This window comes from Setaria italica, chromosome IX (genome assembly GCF_000263155.2).
Source record: "Setaria italica strain Yugu1 chromosome IX, Setaria_italica_v2.0, whole genome shotgun sequence".
NCBI classification, from domain to species: Eukaryota; Viridiplantae; Streptophyta; class Magnoliopsida; order Poales; family Poaceae; genus Setaria; species Setaria italica.
This window is the reverse complement of record NC_028458.1, coordinates 21,645,264-21,662,401: the sequence shown is the minus strand read 5'-3', so window position 1 is coordinate 21,662,401 and position 17,138 is coordinate 21,645,264. Positions and strand designations below refer to the sequence as shown.

Genomic DNA, 17,138 nt, shown 5'->3' with positions numbered 1-17,138 from the left:
TAAAACATTCGCCTGTCAATTCAAGAAAAATTTTTAGAAAATATTTTTGAAAAACATCTCTAGGAAATATTTCTGGAAATGCTTATGAAGGAATTTTTTCAATAAAACGTACTTTCCTAGGAAGGTTAAAAAGGTTATCATGAAAACTTGCTCAAATAATATTGTCCGAAAACCTATTTATTTGGTAAGGGAAAAATAGGAATAGGCAAAATAAGGGATACACGGAAAAGCACCACCAGACTCTGTTCGTTTCAGCTTATCAGCTATCAAACAATATTTTTCTTTTACAATAAATTAATCGTTTCAGCTTTTGAGCCGGCTCGTAAGTCCAGCTCGAACAATTGTCAGGCCACCACCGTTTACGCCGGCCTCGGCCGGCAACGTTGGAGGCACCGCCGCGCAGCCTGGAGCGAGCCCCAGTCGTTTTTGTTTTCTCCAACGGAAACACGCGCAAACCGCCGCACTAGACTAGGCGAAAACCAAACATCATTTGGAACCCGGAAGCCGCTAAAATCCATTCCAAAACCGCTCGCTACAGACGACAGACACATCCAAAACCCCTCTAATCTCTCTCTCTCTCTCTCTCTCCGCCGTCCGCCGACCTCGCCTCTCCGCCGCCGGCGACCGACCCCAGGTACGGGCCGTCGCCCCCCATCTTCTATTCGGGTTCCTCCGCCATTCCCCCTCGTATCTCTAGCTTCGCCCCTCTGTCTCTCTCTCATAGCACTCCGTGCCTGCTCACAGGACGCCGCCGCCGGCCGCCAATCGCGCTCTCGCGGCGCGGGGAATCTGCCAGTCCTCCCCCCGATCCCGGACTGCAGTCCGTCGGGTCAGGTGAGTGGTTTCCCCCTGATCCTTCTCGCCCTCCTCGGCCTCTCTCCTGCAGCCGTGCTTCAGCTGCGCCGTCGCGTTTCGTTTTGTTTGGGCGCGCCCCGCGACGGATTTTCCACCGGAGGTCACGCGGAGATGTGCGTTCTCCTGCGCTGCGAGTGCTCGCGTCCGGATGCGGTGGCCGGCGGTGTGTGGGTGCCGGTCCTGGGTCTCAGGCGGCGGAGGAACACCACGGCTGAATCCTCCTCCGCCCCCGCCGTCCAGGGCGGTGTCCCAAATGGAAATTTGGGGAATCTCTAATGTCAGATTGTTTCCCTTTCCAAGGGGAGGCTACTGCTAGTAGTGGCTTGTTCTGATCTCACCGCTCTGCTCTGCTTGTGGTGAGATTTGGTTCCGTGATTCCGTATGTGCCGCACTTTGCGCCTAGCCTAGTGCTGATTGGGTTGCAGGTACTTTGATATTTTCAAAGAGCGAATTTAAACAAAGATACCATCAACAGGTCCTTCATAAAAATGGATGTGCTTCTTTGGCAGTTAGGTGCGCCGCATGTATGTTATGTAGATTTACAGGGACTTAGTGTGACATTTGGCAGAGAAAGGATAATCTCCCTAACATGTAACACAAACCGAATCCAGGATTTTGGATTCTCCCTAACGCTGCTTGTGCATGTGACATTTGGCAGCGAAAGGATAATATTCCCTAACATGTAACGCAAACCGAATCCAGGATTTCGGTTCTCCCTACTGCTGCTTGTGTGTGTGACATTTGGCAGTGAAAGGATAATATTCCCTAACATGTAACGCAAACGTAAACGGGGATTTTGAATTCTCCCTACATCATTGGCAACATCTAAAGCCAATGTTCTCAAAAGTTGACACATGCCTTTCTTCTTCTTTTTTTTTTTGTTTTGCAGTTGAGCCATGACTGCTCAGACAAAGAAGAGGGGTGCCGCGGAAAATGGGGATGGTGGTATTGGTTTGGGCCTTGCAGCCTTCATCGCGAACAATGAGGATTTGGGTCCCATTGTGCGGCATGCTTTTGAATCCGGGAAGCCTGAAGCTCTCTTGCACAGCCTCAGGAACATCGTGAAGATGAAGGAGGTTGAGATTGAAGAGATTTGTAGACTTCACTATGAGGAATTCATACTTGCTGTCGACGAACTCCGTGGTGTGCTGGTTGATGCTGATGAGCTTAAGGGAACATTGTCTGATGAGAACCTGCGACTGCAAGAGGTTGCTAGTGCCTTGCTGCTGAAGCTTGACAAGCTTCTTGAGTTGTATTCAGTAAATAGGAGTGTTGGGGAGGCCCTAGCGACATTGAAGATCTGTCTTCAAGTCACTAGTCTGTGCAAGATATGCAACAGGGACATTGCAGAAGCCAAGTTACATTCTGCATTGAAAACTTTGGAGTTGATTGAGAAGGACTACATGCAAAATATTCCTCTGGAACTTCTGAAAAAGGTTATTCAGAAACAAATTCCTATTGTAAAGCTGTACATCGAGAAGAAAGTTTGTGGTGAGTTCAATGAGTGGCTTGTATACATCAGAAGGATAGGAAAGGAGATTGGGCATGCTGCAATAGGCCAGGTCAACCTGGCTCGTCAGAAAGATGCGGGGATGTGTGCCCGACAGAGGGAAGCAGAGGAATGTAGCCGTGTTGGGTTTAATGAGCATGCTTACATCTTGGATGTGGAGAACATGGATGAGGAAGCAATGCTAGAATTTGATCTTGCACCAGTGTACAGAGCATACCATATCCACATTGGCCTTGGTCTTGGGGAAAAGTTTCGAGAATATTACTTTAACAATAGGCTCATGCAACTCAATTCGGACTTGCAGATTTCTACATCGCAGCCCTTTGTTGAGTCCCATCAACCTTTCCTTGCTCAGATAGCTGGTTTTTTCATTATTGAGGACCGTGTCCTTCGAACTGCAGATGGGCTTCTATCTGAGAGTCAGGTGGAGACAATGTGGGAAACAGCTATATCTAAGGTCACATCGATCTTAGAGCAACAGTTATCTCTCATGGATACTGCGAACCACCTCCTCAATGTCAAAGGTTATATCAGTCTTTTGGGTACCACCATGAAGAAATATGGATACCAAGCTACATCGTTGGTTGAAATTCTTGGCAAAAATAGGGACAAGTATCTTGAGCTGCTTATCTCTGATTGCCGTAAGCAGATAAAGAATGTCTTGTCTAAAGACTCATATGAGCAGATGGTTATAAAGAAGGAAAATGAATATGACATGAATGTTGCAGCACTTCAACTTGAACCCATTGATGTAGTACCAGATTTGCCATATGTGGCTCCGTTTTCCTCTTCTGTTCCCACTGCTTGCCGTATTGTGCGTGCTTTCATCGAGGACTTGGTCAGATACTTGTCATATGGTAGCAGCATGAACTTCTATGATGTGGTGAAGAGTTACTTAGACAAGTTCTTAATTGAGGTATTAAATGAGGGTTTTCTGAACCTTATACATGGTGGCTCCCTGGAATTTCAACAAATGGTGCAGATTGCAGGAAATATTGCAGTTTTTGAGCGGTCCTGTGATATGTTCCTTTGCCATGCTGCTCAACTTTGTGGTGTTCCTAGGCGTATTCTTGAGAAGCCCCATTCTGGTTTGACTGCTAAAGCTGTGCTCAAAGCCACCCAGAATGCAGCATACAATGGATTAATTACTTTGGTCAATTCCAAGGTTGATGAGTTTATGTTGCAGTTGACTAGCATCAATTGGACTGTGGAGGAAGCTCCAGAACACGCAAATGACTACATGAATGAAGTCGTTATCTATCTTCATGAGGTGGTATCTTCTGGGCAGCAGATTGTACCAAGGGATGCCCTGTACAAGGTTGTCTCCGGTGCACTAAGCCACATTGCAGACTCTATAATAACAGTACTTCTTAGTGACAGAGTCAAAAGGTTCAATGCAAATGCCGTAGCTGGTATTGACATTGACCTGAAAATGTTGGAGGGCTTTGCAGATGACACATATCACAGCACTGGGTTGTCAGAACTGAGAAAAGAAACAAGTTTCAAAGATTGCCTAGTGGAAATAAGGCAGCTGATCAATCTTCTTCTCAGCAACCAGCCTGAGAGCTTCATGAACCCTGTAACCAGGGAGAAGAATTATGGATCCTTGGACCACAAGAAGGTGGCAATCATTTGTGACAAGTTCAAGGATGCGCCAGACAGCTTGTTTGGTAGCCTTTCAAGCCGAGCCACGGTGCAGAGCGCCCGGAAGAAGTCCTTGGATGTGCTGAAGAGAAGGTTAAAGGATTTTAGCTGAGAGTATCCGTGCTGCATCGTTAAATAAGCTAGTACCCCCTTAGGAGAGAACTAGTTCAGTATCTGTCCTAGCCATTTCAAATTCCTTTCATCTTTTTCTTTTTAATTTCCTTTTTGATCTACTTTGTTTGCATCCGTTTTGGAGCTAATGTAGCAGTAATGGTTTGTATAGATCAAATATCCGCTATACTTATGAGCAGTGCACTTGTTGCGATGTTCTCTCTGCATGTTATGCCCTCCGGTTAAAGTAATGCTCATGGGGGGCTACAGCACATGAATTGATGCAAAAGGCTACTTGATGCTGCAAAACTGTCATCACATATCATGGAAGAACTTGTAGGTCTTGACATCAATTGCGATCGATCTGACCGCGCCGATGCATGCAAGTGCTCCTATGATGGAGAACAAGATGGCGACAGCAGAGCTGAGCGCCTTCGCAGCATACCGCAATCCTAGGTTATCAGGCAGCTTACTAGTCTTCATAAGTGCCAATGTTGGCAGCACAAAGTCCAGAGGGGTGAACCCAACTGCTCCACAGATTGATACAAAGTCCCCAAAGAATGGCATTGCTGCGGAGACGAGGGTGATCGCTGCCATGTATGCAGAAGTGTACATCAGCCGCCACAGGCAGGATCTGCAGCTCCTGTTCTTCGCCCGAACCTGCTCTTCAAAGTGCGCAAACGTTGGCCTGCAGTATATCTTGGCGCAGAAGTACAGTTACTTGATGGCTGTGGCACCAAATTGTAGATGGAAGTAGCAGGTGTTTACCTGAAAGCAACCTGCAATCTGAATGACTGCAAAAAGGTTTGCCATTACAATTGCCCATCTTGGAGCAGTCAGGGAGGACAGGATGTAGGACTGGACTTGAGAACCGAATGCCCAGTAGCCACTGAATGCCAGGGTCCAGTAGGACACGACGATGATCGTGTACGCAGCCGAGACACCTCTGTACATGTTTGCCCTCACCGGTTCACGCACAGTGCTCTGAAAGTTTTTGAGAATGAGAGGGTACTTTTACTACCTACACATGAATCTCAATGAACATCAGATGTGCACCTGAATTTCTGGCAGCATGGCATCACCAAAGGAGAATGCTATCGTGCCCAACGCGTTGAAAGCTCTGAAGATCTTGGTAGCAGTGGTTCCTTGAAGGCTGTAACTGACTTCCTTTCTGTCGATCCGATACCCTGCACAGCAGAGATCGATGTTCAATCTTCCGTATACGGTAATTTCAGACATTCTCGTAGACTGAAAAATGCGCTGAAATAATTACCATCATGAACTGTGACACCAATGGTTGTCGCTGCAAATCCAACGGTGCTGGCAGTGCAGATAGCATTGACCCACCGTAAAGAATGGATGTCAGGGAGCTGGGAGAGGAGCAGCTCGAATGCGCCGAAGAGAAGGATGAACTGCTGCAGGGTCATTGCGCGGTCGTCGGCGGCGTAGTAGTGCTTGTACACAGCCTTGAGGCTGCTGCCGGCTGCGATCTGGATTGCAATGTTGTTGCCCACTGATGCCACCTGCTGGAAGGAGGACACATACCAGTAGCCCCATGGACCTTCAACAACATCACAGCTTTAGCTTTTCAGTTGCAGTTTCTTTTTTTCTGACCGAAAAGGAATTAGCTGATGAGAAATCAAACTACAGCAATCAGGAATGCTCTTTCAGAAAGTTTTTGCTGTGGAGTATTGTCAGTTAGTACAAATTAAAGCACTGCTTAATGGGGGTGAAAAATGTCGCTGACCGAAGATGCTCTTTGCGAGGAGCCGGTAGCTGGTGTGCTTCTCTCCATTCCACTGCCACAGCGAGGCCACAGCCAAGCTTGAGCACCATGTAACCAGTGTCCCGATAACCAAGCTGCAAACACCAAGAGGCCAGCCAAGGGAGGCAACGGCGAAGGGCAAGGGGGCGTAGGCCGCCGGCGTGGCGATCGTCGTGGCGACGTGGAACGCCGCGTGGCGCCACGTGCCTCTCCCTCCCCGCTCCACGCCGGCCTCACCGCCCGCCCCCTGATCCTCCGGTGCGCCGCCACCACCTCTCGACGGTGACGACATGTGTGAGGGTGAGGCTGCTTCTACTCCTCACCTACCTTGAGACAAGCACGTCATGCACCAGAGACGTGTGGCGTCTCAGGCTGGTTTGGTGGTGGTGACACTGATACTGAGCTACTGAAGGGAGGCAAAAGATCTCTTTCATGTCGTCCTTGGAAAGAAAAGCAGGAGGAAAATGGAGCACATATTTGTCTTATCTTAAGTTGACTACAGAGCACACTCTCATATGGGAGAACTGGGGAACTTTGACACGGCCTGTAACTCTGTGCCATTAATATCTCCACGACGTGTGGGACCAGATGTCAGCCTCACATGATCACGATAAGTCAACAGCGTCAATCACATTTAACCCGAGGAAGCTGCAAAGTCCAAAAGAGTGAAGATGACGATCTGCTAGATGACTGGATGAGACAGAGTACGAAAACAAACTCCGGAAAAGATTTGAAATATTCAAAATCGTAAGCTTTCCTATTAGATTTGGAATCCGGAATGGTAGCAGGATCAATTTCAGAAAGTTTTTACGAAACAGTCAGGTCATAAGTTTTGTTTCAGAACAGGACATTAATAGTGGTAGATTATGCATGAGCACTTGGACAAGTTCAATGCAGAGATAAATCTGCACGTGAAAAACAAAACATATATAGATAAATCGACTGAATCTACTTGAAAGAAGTTCGTCGCAGGAATTAAACCACCGAAGTAGTTGGATGGGCATGATACCTTGCATTCCGGAATAAGGGGATTTTACACGAGGTGCATGTATCATGTACAATTTAACTCCTCTTGTCAAGAACCATCAAGGTTTGTTACATTTACTGTTACAGACTTGCTCCTAATCTCAACAACCACTATGTCACATACAAGAGATGTTTTATCTGTTTCAGTAATCTGCAACAATGGGCCAGCTAGGTCGATTGAAAACTCAAGTGCAAGACATGGAAAATTGTGGTCAGGTATGCCTTTCTCTCCCACATTGAGTCAGATCCCAAGTGAAGAACATTGGTGCTCCTGCAATGGCATCCATCTCCAAGTATCTACAATTTCAGATGGATGGCATTACGGGCACTTACTGGAAGCACCATCGTTAGCTTGTATATCTCTGCATGAGAAGATCTGCAAAAAGTATTGGATATAAACTGGGGTTCAGTTTCTTTCTCAGTTGACTGGAAGATCTATGGATAAGATCAGTGGTCCCCATTTGCCAAATTAGAGTCTCGTACACACTATTTTGGATATTTAGGAACTGTAAACACTAGTATCCACCACAAAACAAAATTTTAGAGTTTGCGCATGGTAGCTAATGAAGGTTCCAGGTTCTCATCGTATATGCAATGCTGTAAAATGTCTTCATTATTCAGAGCATGTTCAAAAGTCACCTCCTTGCTATTAAATGATGAACACTTCTTACCTCATGACCAAATAGTGTGAACTCGAGGCAAAACCTTTTTTCGTCAAGTCACAACTCTTCGCAACTCTGCTAAATGGCTGGTTATCTCCTGTATACACTGCAGTCCATCACTGCCACATTGGACGGAACTCAATACCTGCTTGAGAAACTCCTGATCAGCTTCAAGTGCCCTCAGTCTTGTGCTCAACAGTGAAATTTCATTCTTAAGACTTGCTACACCACTCATCTTGTCATTTTGTGAAGGAGAACATGAAAATTTATCCTTGTTGTCGTCAAACATTTCATGTCCTTCACGTTGCTGAGCTGAAGTTGATTCACGACTGATGTGTTCCTGACCATCAGCTCTTGTATGGTCTTCGAACAGTATGTCCTCTTGACTAATTTTGGCATTATCAGAAGCAAGTCTGTTTGTGGAAATGCCGAGATCTTCCTCCAATCTGCTCAAGGATTCCAAAATGTGTGCCTTTTCATCTTCGAAATGCGACATGGTGCTCCTCACAAAATCCATGCCATTCATGACTTCAAATGCCAGACTTCTGTCATCTATTGTGTTGTTCATTGTATTAGTAGCATCGAATCTCGCATCATTGAATGGCTCGCTCTCTAGGAGCTTCAGGCAGTTTCTTAGTTCAGCATCCATGTCAAGTAATTCTTTCTCCCTCTCTGTAAGCAAATCATGTAGATTCTGTATTGCTTCGTGGTCATGGTCAGCCTGCTCTTCCATCATCCTTAGGTACTGCAGTGCTTCCATCTGCATTGCAGCCTTTTCCTCCTGCAACCTATTGATCATGGCCATCGTCTGGCTAGCCGCAACCGCTGAAGCACTCCTTTCTTCCTCAAGCTCTTTGTAAAGAGCAGCCATTGACTTCTTGTTGAGCTCGAGCTGCTTCTTTACATTCTCAAGAGAACATTCCCCTTCAGCATCGTCGGTGAGGCTCCCATCTGAAGGTTCGAGCACGGAATAATTCCTGTCAAGAGATGGTTTCTTGCTCGTAGTATTGCTTTCTTCATTCTCAACGTTGATACTGGGGCTAGGAGTCCCTTCACTCGAACAACTGTCAAGGCCCCTTGCAGAAGAAATCTGAGAAAGGAGTGCCTTCACTTCTTGCTGAGTTGTTGAATTGCTATCCCTGGCAGAGATGATTTCTGATGGCCGAGGAGATGTCAAGTTGACCCTAGCAACGTACGCACTTTTTACACTGCCGTTGCGGTCGACAGCAATGCGTGTCGGTGCAGCAGATCTATAGGTCGCTGGCTTTGCTGTCCCACCATTCGCAGAAGAGCCAGTGTCCTTTCTAGACTGTCCATCTGAACCTGGTGAACCATCTGATTCATGAAGTTCCTCAATACCCACCACAAAAGCTACATCAAGAAATGAGTATATAATTAGTTAGAATCTCTAAATATTCAGTTATAGTAATAACACAAGAGTACAATAGTTTAGATAGCTACACATACTCTTTTCTTTTTGATGATCTGCAGGGGCATGTTCAGGTACTACCCTGGATGTCATGGAAACCATGTTGTCACTTGCATAAACTTGACTCCTCGGGTTAATGTCCTCTGAACCGCATACAGTATCCCAAGACTCCGCAGCATTAGCAGTTTCAGAATGCTTCTGCGCATTGCGAGTATTCTTGAATAGCTCCGAACAGCAAGAACACAACCTTCTTGACCTCGATCTGGAGCTAGAGTTAACCTCCTCGCTGGCACCTACCGCTGTGCATGCAAGGAGGCATGTTTTGCAGAGACCATCAGAGCGTGCAAGCTGTTCATGGCTCTTGCAGTAAGCCAAAGATGAGACCTCCAAGCCATGCGCGAAGCAAACTAAATCCGCAGAGAACCATGCCTTGCCATGGAGGGCATGGTCAAGCCTTGTGCAGAAGATGCATGGCGCCTTGAGCCCGCAGATGCGCGCCAGCCTTGTCGCTGCATGTGATGCCAAAGCCGCCACGTATAGCAGTATGATTACACAAAGCTCGCCACAAGCGTAGGACAGCATGGGGCAGAACCGGTGCCAGAAGTCCTGTGATCCTGAGCCGGTTTTCACAGCCATTTCTGATCAAAGTTTCACATACAGGTGGCAGTGCTTCCTCAATGAATCACGCAGCACAGAAAATACTGGAACTTTGTCACGCCAATGCCGCAACTCTGCCCAAGAAACTTTGATCTGTATAAGGAGCTTCCTTGGGAAGGAAGAACGGATGCGAATTCGTGTGTCGCCAATGCAGCAACCACACCTCTTGCAGAATTTCCAATGTATCAATGGTTGATTGCACAGGGAAAAGTGGAACTTGGATTTGGGGGGAATCGAATCCTACCTGCGGCGCCGATGCTTCAACCAGTGGGAGAACCTCGCCGGAGAATCGAATCCACCAAAAAGGCGAGGAAATGCGTGGGAAATCGGCGAGAAGATTGGGGGAAATCCGTATAAAAAAAAATGGTGGTTTCTTGGCAGGAAAGAGGAGGGCGCTCCCCTGTCTCCCTCTCCCTCTCCCTCTCCACGCGGGAACGAAGAGAGGAGAGAGAAACGAGGAGCCGAATGCGTCTGCCTTGCAGCAGGGGGGCTCCAAACGCGGCGTTTCCCCTCTCCAACGCCCCCGCATGCCTAACAGCGCCCGGCGAGAAGTTTCAGCGCGTCCCCTCGTTTTGGGATGCTGCATCTCAGCACCTGCTTGTTATATTGGTGTCGTTTTACATGCCACCTGCTTGTAATTTTATCCTGGCTTTTGACCTAAAAAAACAATTTTTTATCCCTACCTTCGCTTCGAATAACATTGCAATCTTGACCTTTGTGCTATCATACAACTTTCATGAATTTTGTTTATATTCAAAAGGTTTTACATTATTTCTCATGCTTGCTATAGAAAAGAAAAATATATCCATCTCTAGACTAGATCCCTTCCACAGACCACAGGTTTTCTAAACATTGGTAGTGGGTGCCTTCTTGTGCAGCACCTAGTAATCCCAGGCATTCTAGTAGTAGCAATCAAAATTCATACCTAAGTAGCAAATGACACTAGAGCAGGTACCACAGAAACAACGAATGATAGGGATCGATCTCAAGGAGTAAAGATTAGTACAAATTCGATTCATTGCAACCCAACAGTTAAAACTTCAAACATCTCATCACACATCTTGTACAGTCTGCCGAATCAACCAAAAATTCACTTCCATAGTCCAAAAAGCTCAGGCTCTAGCTTTTTTAACTCACCAACAGCTCAGGCTCCAGTTTTTAAACCATGGAATGGATAAGGCTACAATAAAACAGTCTACAAAGAATCTAGATGAAATACGTTTCAAAAAAAAGAATCTAGATGAAATTCTCAGGGTTAAAATTGTACCGCTAGAATCATCTCAGGATAAATATCAATTGATCTTCTGAATTTACTGTCTTTGTATTTCCTGTGTTGCCGGTATCAGGGTTTGGGTATATTTGGTGGTATGTGCAGAAACAAAACTTTTGGGAGCTTTCAGTATATCATTTGAAGGCGCGGAGCTGGCAAACTAGTCACTCCGCTTTTCTCAGTAGTAAGACTATCAACTTGGGGAGATCTGGATGCTGGCAAATATGATGGAATGAAGTCGAAACTATGACCAGGGGAGGCGGCAGCTGCTTCAGCCATAAAGTTCTAGAAAATAAAACAATGGTCAAGAGAGTGAAAAGCCAATGATTGTAATGCAGATAACCATGAATGGAATACATTATAAAGCATCAGCTTAAAACAAGATGGTATGCAGAACAAGTAAAATGGACCGCCACCATTTTTTACTGGTCACATATTAATGAGCTGGCTGTTTATTCAGCCAATATTAACATCAGATTACCATTGAAATACTCACTTAGTACATATAAATGATGACAACTAGAGCAGGGAAGCATATTGATGACCCGGTATTCTCATCGCTAGATCTAAGTATAGCAGCAGGTTAATGGTCTAATAACCTGGGCATGACTCATTAAAAGAGAAACACACACGCATACACAGGTTAGTAGCTATCAGCCTTTCTGCCGATGCACTTAGACTGATGTTGAGCATTTGAACAAAACCAGCATGGCATCCGTTGCACTCTTACCCAACAGGTGCCAATAGATTTACAGGACTGAAAATAATAGACACTAAACATAGGCATCCAACGAGAGGACAGAATTGTATGTTCTATACATGCAACCAGAGGAGTCGAGCATGAAATTTAATAAAATTATTTTCTCAGCATAATAATCATGCAAGTACCATCAAAAGGATAATATATCATCTCAGAAGACGTATAATGAAAACCTCTTACCTTAATCAGCTGCTCTGCAGTTAGAACATCTGTTGCAGCAGTTCCAGTGATCTCAATAGACATTATACCCTCCTCAGAATCGTTTATCAAAATGCTCGATCTGCTGGTACGCCGAATGTATTCGATTCTTTCACCAGATGGCCCAATCACAGCTTCAGCATAGAATATTGGAACTTGCATCTTCTTCTTGACCTGTCAAACAACACACCATCCCAAATAGATATTAATCAGTTTTAGCAGGAAAATCAAAACATGTGATCAAGCATACAAATAAGATGCCTTTGGTAACCATACAAACCTGAGAAGCAACTGCTGCAGACCGACTGGTTGATGAAGGCGGAGCCTGATGTGGTGGTGCTTCTGGCCCACATGCAGATACGCGACAGTGCAGAAGATTTTCCACAGTAGTTGGTGGATGCATCCTGAAGGGTGGAGATGCTTCTCGTCCACGTGCAGAAATACCAGGATTAGGAGGTAGTTCACTAGCATCTGATGGAGATACCCTGGTTGGATAAGCTTCACTTCCATGTAAAGTTTTTACGAAGCGTCGATGTTTGCCCATTTCAGCTGATTGATATGTCTGTCTCCGTGGATGTGCTTGTTGTCCATACACAGATATAAGGGAACGTACTCTTTCAAAAGAAGCTGTTGGACTAATTGGAGTTGCATGCCATCCATATCTGAGGTTGCAGTGTGAACGTAATTCCATAGGAGCTGATTGATATGCCTCCATAGGTGAAGATGCTTCTGGCCCATATGCACTTCTACCATGGTTTGGTGGTGTAACCGATCGATATCGCCTGAAAGATGTAGGTGCTTCCCATCTGTGTTCAAATGTATCAGCATGTAGAAGGTTTTCGATAGGATGCCTAACCCTCAAATAGGAAGTGTCAATCCATGGTTCACGCTGAAAATCTTCAGAACATACAGAGTGATAGCCTGGACTATCTGCATGCACAGGGCCATCAGGATGGTCAATGTAGTGGCACAGAGGCATGTCCGTGTGCAACATTGGCATAGGGACCTGAAGAACGAGTTGTTAAAATTAAACGTTGGTAAGGGTAAAAATGTTCTCTCATTTCAGTATGCCTGTTAAAGTGTTAAGTAACCATTTTTTAAAAAACTGGCAACTTACATGACGGTCGAACAATGGGATAACACTTCGATCAACCAGATACTTCCTCAGATGAGAAGCAACAAGTTCCAAAGCCTTATGCACTGCTGAAGGCAATCCCCAAATTTCAATAACCCGATCTTCTTCCAGTGCAACAGGTGGCAGATCACCATCTAAAAAGTTAAACCATGCAATGAATGAGGTACAGACTAAATAATACTGAAGGCTGGACTGACAACCCCAACAATACCAATTGCAAGAATAACACGCTCAAACTGTGTCATGGTGGCTCCAAATAGAAAAGATAGACTATCATCTAGGCCAATAACAATTCGAAACTTACAAATTTAAATAATACCGAACATAAGAGCGACAGTGAAACCCACTTTATAAATAAAACTGGATGGGGGGAAAACCATGTTATATCATGTGATTTTGATGAAAGAATGGTTTAAACTGTTTCTTTTCTGTTGCACTAATGAATCAAGAGCTGTCATTTCAGTGTTAAAGTTGATATTACTGGACAAAACTCCAAGGAAACAGTTCAAAAGTAAGAAAAAAGGTACATGAACAATTGAAAAATTAAAAAGTTCCGGCACAGTTTATACTTTATCAGAACTCTTTGAATGTAGACCAAGATTTGCTGAGCATATATGAGGTATTGATACCTGACAACATATAGCACATATATACATCATCACTATAGCAACACTATATTTCAGAAGTGCATCTACAGCCTAACATCGATAAGTTCAAGTGTGCAACCGTGTTTGAGAAAATATGCAATTGAAATAGCAGGTATACTTCTGTGATGAGAGTAAAGTACAATTTATGCTAACATGGGCTTCACCAGAGCAAAGTTGGGCAGAAACAGGATTAACTTCATACTTCAGTACAATATAGTGTTTGCTTACAGACAGATTACTCATGTTCTCACTAAGTCAGCACAATCATCTGAAGATAACCATGCACTTCTGTGACAGTCGCTGATATCAACAGAAGGAAGTAGTAGCGGAAACATGAGCTGATAGGCACATCAAAATAAGAAAATTACCAAGGACACGGATATTGGTTTGAGAAGCTTGCATGATTGAATTTATCATCGCACCCTGCTCACCAATAAGGCTTGCTGCCTGTTCACTTGGTGCAAGAATCCGTGTCACAAATGTACTATTGGATCCCACATCTAAAGCATCATCATTAATTATTTGCTGATATACTCTTAGTAGCGCATCCATAGCTGGAGGTAGTGGCTCATCAGGCAGCTCCTTTCCAAAAATGATTACCTTCAAACAAGAAAAGAAGAGCAAGTTTTAGGACAACTCTTTACATTGAACCAGAACATGAAGGAATTTTGAAATGTCTTTAGCTGCCAGCTCAGCAAAAATTTAATGGGAGATAACAGACTGTGATAGGTGTGGCATGAATTGAACAACTTTCAGAACAAGTGGCATGAAATGGATAATTACAGAAGCAAAGGTAATTGAGACAATGGCATGAACCTAAATTTTCCAAACATAAATCATGTTCTCCATTTAAGAGTCATGGGAGAGACAACCAAGGACACTAAAAAAGGAATATATGGTCCAAGAATTGTGGCCGCCAAGCCATACTGTTTTGAAGAGTTTTTATTATGGTTAGCTTATGGATTTTTTCCCTTAGTTTGTGGTAAATGCTTTTACAGCTAAGCGATTTGTTCCCTTGTTTTCTTTTCCAAAATATTTCTCCATGCCCTTAAAAAAAATCCACAGTATAATCCTGTTTAGATCTCATCAGTTATTGTTGATTAAAAGGAGTTGCAGTTATAGCAGTACTGCTCTAGCTCCTGGGTACTCGTGGAGAGCAGGGTTGTCGCAATAGGGAACTGAATAATTTATAATAATTAACAGCGCAACATAAGATTAATAAGATAAAAAAAGGATGATAGTGGGTTGACAAAATCCCCTTTCTTTTAATCAGGATAAAGTGAAGTAAATACAGGATTCGTGTGGGCCAAAAATTGATAGCTACCCGAAGTTCAAAGGGGCCTACAAATTTAATGAAAGCATGGAGCATTTTTATCTATTTCACTAACTAAACCCAAAACTTTATTGCAACCTGTAGCAGCGAGTTGTAACTGACCAGATTCAAGGATGAAAACCACTACGGTTTTCAAAGGAAAACAAACAAATTTCTTTCCTAAAAGATAAAAGGGAAATGTAATGCAGCCAAAATTACAAGAAATGGTATTATCCAATGAACAAGAAATGAAAAAAATTATTTAGGCCCTGTTTGGAAACCAGGGAACCTAAATTGATAATAAGGTAACTGTGGAGTGGACTACTTACAGCTTGCTCTGCCGCACATAGATGGCCACCTATAATTCGGACGCAGGCTTTTGTTTCCTCACACAGTCTTCTAACCTTCTCACCTTTGTGGCCAATTATCGCACCGACTTTATGTGAAGGAATCAGCATCCTGAAGACACTGGTTCCAGGCCAACCAGGATACCTGTTTTCAACAGCAGAGCAAGTGGCATCACCAGAGTCTTCATCATCAACAGCACCTTGTTTGAGAACACTCTGCTCATGGGATTTGCAAGCCGCTTTATGGACCATTTGCTCCTTGGAACTTGACTGCATCTTAGCCATGCTAGCAGCACTGAAGCATTAAAAAAATATTGACAACACAGGTTAAATCAACACCCAACAGAAATAATAATACTGTTACATCCTAATGGGTAGGATACAGTAGAGTATTGCAATTAAATGTCAGTGACACGTGCTGATAGTATAGTTAAAAGAACTAACGATGGGAAATGTCGAGCAATCCCGATACATAATAGAAACCACACAGCACAAAGACCTAATAGGCTCGAAAATTGATTTGCCCCAAATACAGTACAAGTGAAATTCGAACTTAAATGCCAGCAGCGTCTGATACTGCTTCTCAAGCAGCAGCCTTCACCATCCAGACCATAATCGCAGTCCTACGCATGCATCATACGAGTAGCAATCCGCAGAGACGACCCCAAAACTACGCCTAAGAACAAAAAAAAGAAGGAAAAATCCAGCAACACAGTTTTGCGATTAGATCAAGTTGACGCCGTTTTGCACCCCAAACGCTCAGGCCTTACCCTGCGCTCCCTCAATCCAACCCCATCGTCCTTCCCCCAACCCTAGAAACGGAAGCGCCGCCCCTAGCGCCGCCCGCGGGGGTCGAGGCCGCGCCGCCGCCCAACCCGACCAGAGGGCGTGATTCCCGGGACGCGCGCGCACTCACGCACCAGAGCTTATCCGTACCTTCTCGTAGGAAGGGAGCCGCCTGGACGGCGGAGGCGCGGAGCTCGAGGTGGAGGCGGCAATGGCGGCGGCGACGACGAGCCGCGGCGCGGCGGAGCACGTGAGGGATCAAGGGTGGAGAGAGAATGGGGTTTTAAAGTTGGTGGAGAGGAGCGAGGGGGGGTTTAGCAGCAGAGAGGTCAGAGGACCCCGTTCTGTTCACACCAGCGGCGCTGTGCGCGGCTTTTTGGGCCTATTGTGTGTTTATGGTGGACTGGGCCGAAATATGCTCAGGGCTTTCGTGATTGGCTGTGGGCTTGTTCTATCTATCTGACCTCTTGCTTCTAGGCCCACAATGGCCTACTTCTCTAATTTTCCTTGTGTTTTCTTTCCTTTCATTGTATTTCTGGTGAGCCCGCACCTCCAGCTTTGTAATTCTGGTGATGTGCTATAGTTTTTTCTAGGTTCTAAAAATGGCAATTGCTAAGTTGTTTAGTTCCTATAAAATGGCAATTTTATTGGTTCGTCAATGCCAAAAAGAACACAAAATAAAACTTGTCCCACAGCCTCACAAAAAGAGCCTTTCGCTGTTGCAGTGCGTAGGTCGCTCGTGGCCAGTAGTTACTCATGTGCTTAAGGGTTATTACTAGGTTTCAGAAATATCTTTCAGTAAAGTTATTCAAGTGGGGTAAGCTAAGCTAGAGTTATCCGGAAAGTACAAGATCTTTGATTCCCCTGTCAATAGAAAGCTGAAAGCCATCAAAAAGCCTGATAATGAAAAACAAGTGACATGGCCCGTTCACCAAAAAAGAAAGAACAGAAACAAATTAGGCAATCTTTTTCTTAGATAAAAAAACAAACAAGGTGAAGAAAAAAAATCATTCTTGTCAAATGG

The 17,138-nt window shown here is 44.7% G+C and overlaps 4 protein-coding genes across 4 annotated transcripts; 1 reads left to right on the top strand and 3 right to left on the bottom strand.

Annotated features, from left to right (window-relative positions):
• The first annotated feature begins 494 nt into the window (after positions 1-494).
• On the top strand, positions 495-4,319 carry LOC101783217 (exocyst complex component SEC15A-like). Its single transcript, XM_004983124.3, has 3 exons — positions 495-634; positions 745-834; positions 1,745-4,319. The coding sequence occupies exon 3, from the start codon at positions 1,752-1,754 to the stop codon at positions 4,119-4,121; it is 2,370 nt and encodes a 789-aa protein (XP_004983181.1). The 5' UTR covers positions 495-634; positions 745-834; positions 1,745-1,751; the 3' UTR covers positions 4,122-4,319.
• A 96-nt stretch (positions 4,320-4,415) lies between these two features.
• LOC101782813 (GABA transporter 1) lies at positions 4,416-6,430 on the bottom strand. Its single transcript, XM_004983123.3, has 5 exons — positions 5,868-6,430; positions 5,394-5,681; positions 5,177-5,307; positions 4,889-5,104; positions 4,416-4,819 (listed from the first exon to the last, which is right to left on the bottom strand). The coding sequence occupies exons 1-5, from the start codon at positions 6,175-6,177 to the stop codon at positions 4,436-4,438; spliced, it is 1,329 nt and encodes a 442-aa protein (XP_004983180.1). The 5' UTR covers positions 6,178-6,430; the 3' UTR covers positions 4,416-4,435.
• Positions 6,431-6,932: 502 nt separating this feature from the next.
• LOC101782411 (myosin-binding protein 1) lies at positions 6,933-10,246 on the bottom strand. The gene is made up of 3 exons (XM_004983122.3): positions 9,041-10,246; positions 7,583-8,944; positions 6,933-7,287 (listed from the first exon to the last, which is right to left on the bottom strand). Exons 1-2 carry the CDS (start codon positions 9,636-9,638, stop codon positions 7,626-7,628), a joined length of 1,917 nt encoding a protein of 638 aa, XP_004983179.1. The 5' UTR covers positions 9,639-10,246; the 3' UTR covers positions 6,933-7,287; positions 7,583-7,625.
• A 363-nt stretch (positions 10,247-10,609) lies between these two features.
• LOC101782001 (flowering locus K homology domain) lies at positions 10,610-16,418 on the bottom strand. The gene is made up of 7 exons (XM_004983121.2): positions 16,265-16,418; positions 15,311-15,623; positions 14,038-14,269; positions 13,005-13,156; positions 12,168-12,893; positions 11,870-12,061; positions 10,610-11,214 (listed from the first exon to the last, which is right to left on the bottom strand). The coding sequence occupies exons 2-7, from the start codon at positions 15,611-15,613 to the stop codon at positions 11,056-11,058; spliced, it is 1,764 nt and encodes a 587-aa protein (XP_004983178.1). The 5' UTR covers positions 15,614-15,623; positions 16,265-16,418; the 3' UTR covers positions 10,610-11,055.
• Positions 16,419-17,138: the final 720 nt, after the last annotated feature.

What these genes read in the sequence shown, in the direction of transcription:
- LOC101783217 (XM_004983124.3), top strand. Translation starts at nt 1,752, where the DNA reads ATGACTGCTCAGACAAAGAAGAGGGGTGCCGCGGAAAATGGGGATGGT.
- LOC101782813 (XM_004983123.3), bottom strand. Translation starts at nt 6,177, where the DNA reads ATGTCGTCACCGTCGAGAGGTGGTGGCGGCGCACCGGAGGATCAGGGG. An exon ending in CCTCGCAAAGAGCATCTTCG is followed by an intron (nt 5,682 to 5,867) that starts GTCAGCGACATT and finishes ATGTTGTTGAAG; the next exon opens with GTCCATGGGGCTACTGGTAT. An exon ending in AGATTGCAGGTTGCTTTCAG is followed by an intron (nt 4,820 to 4,888) that starts GTAAACACCTGC and finishes TTCTGCGCCAAG; the next exon opens with ATATACTGCAGGCCAACGTT.
- LOC101782411 (XM_004983122.3), bottom strand. Translation starts at nt 9,638, where the DNA reads ATGGCTGTGAAAACCGGCTCAGGATCACAGGACTTCTGGCACCGGTTC. An exon ending in AGATCATCAAAAAGAAAAGA is followed by an intron (nt 8,945 to 9,040) that starts GTATGTGTAGCT and finishes TTCTTGATGTAG; the next exon opens with CTTTTGTGGTGGGTATTGAG.
- LOC101782001 (XM_004983121.2), bottom strand. Translation starts at nt 15,613, where the DNA reads ATGGCTAAGATGCAGTCAAGTTCCAAGGAGCAAATGGTCCATAAAGCG. An exon ending in TATGTGCGGCAGAGCAAGCT is followed by an intron (nt 14,270 to 15,310) that starts GTAAGTAGTCCA and finishes TCTTGTTTGAAG; the next exon opens with GTAATCATTTTTGGAAAGGA. An exon ending in CTGCAGAGCAGCTGATTAAG is followed by an intron (nt 11,215 to 11,869) that starts GTAAGAGGTTTT and finishes TTTATTTTCTAG; the next exon opens with AACTTTATGGCTGAAGCAGC.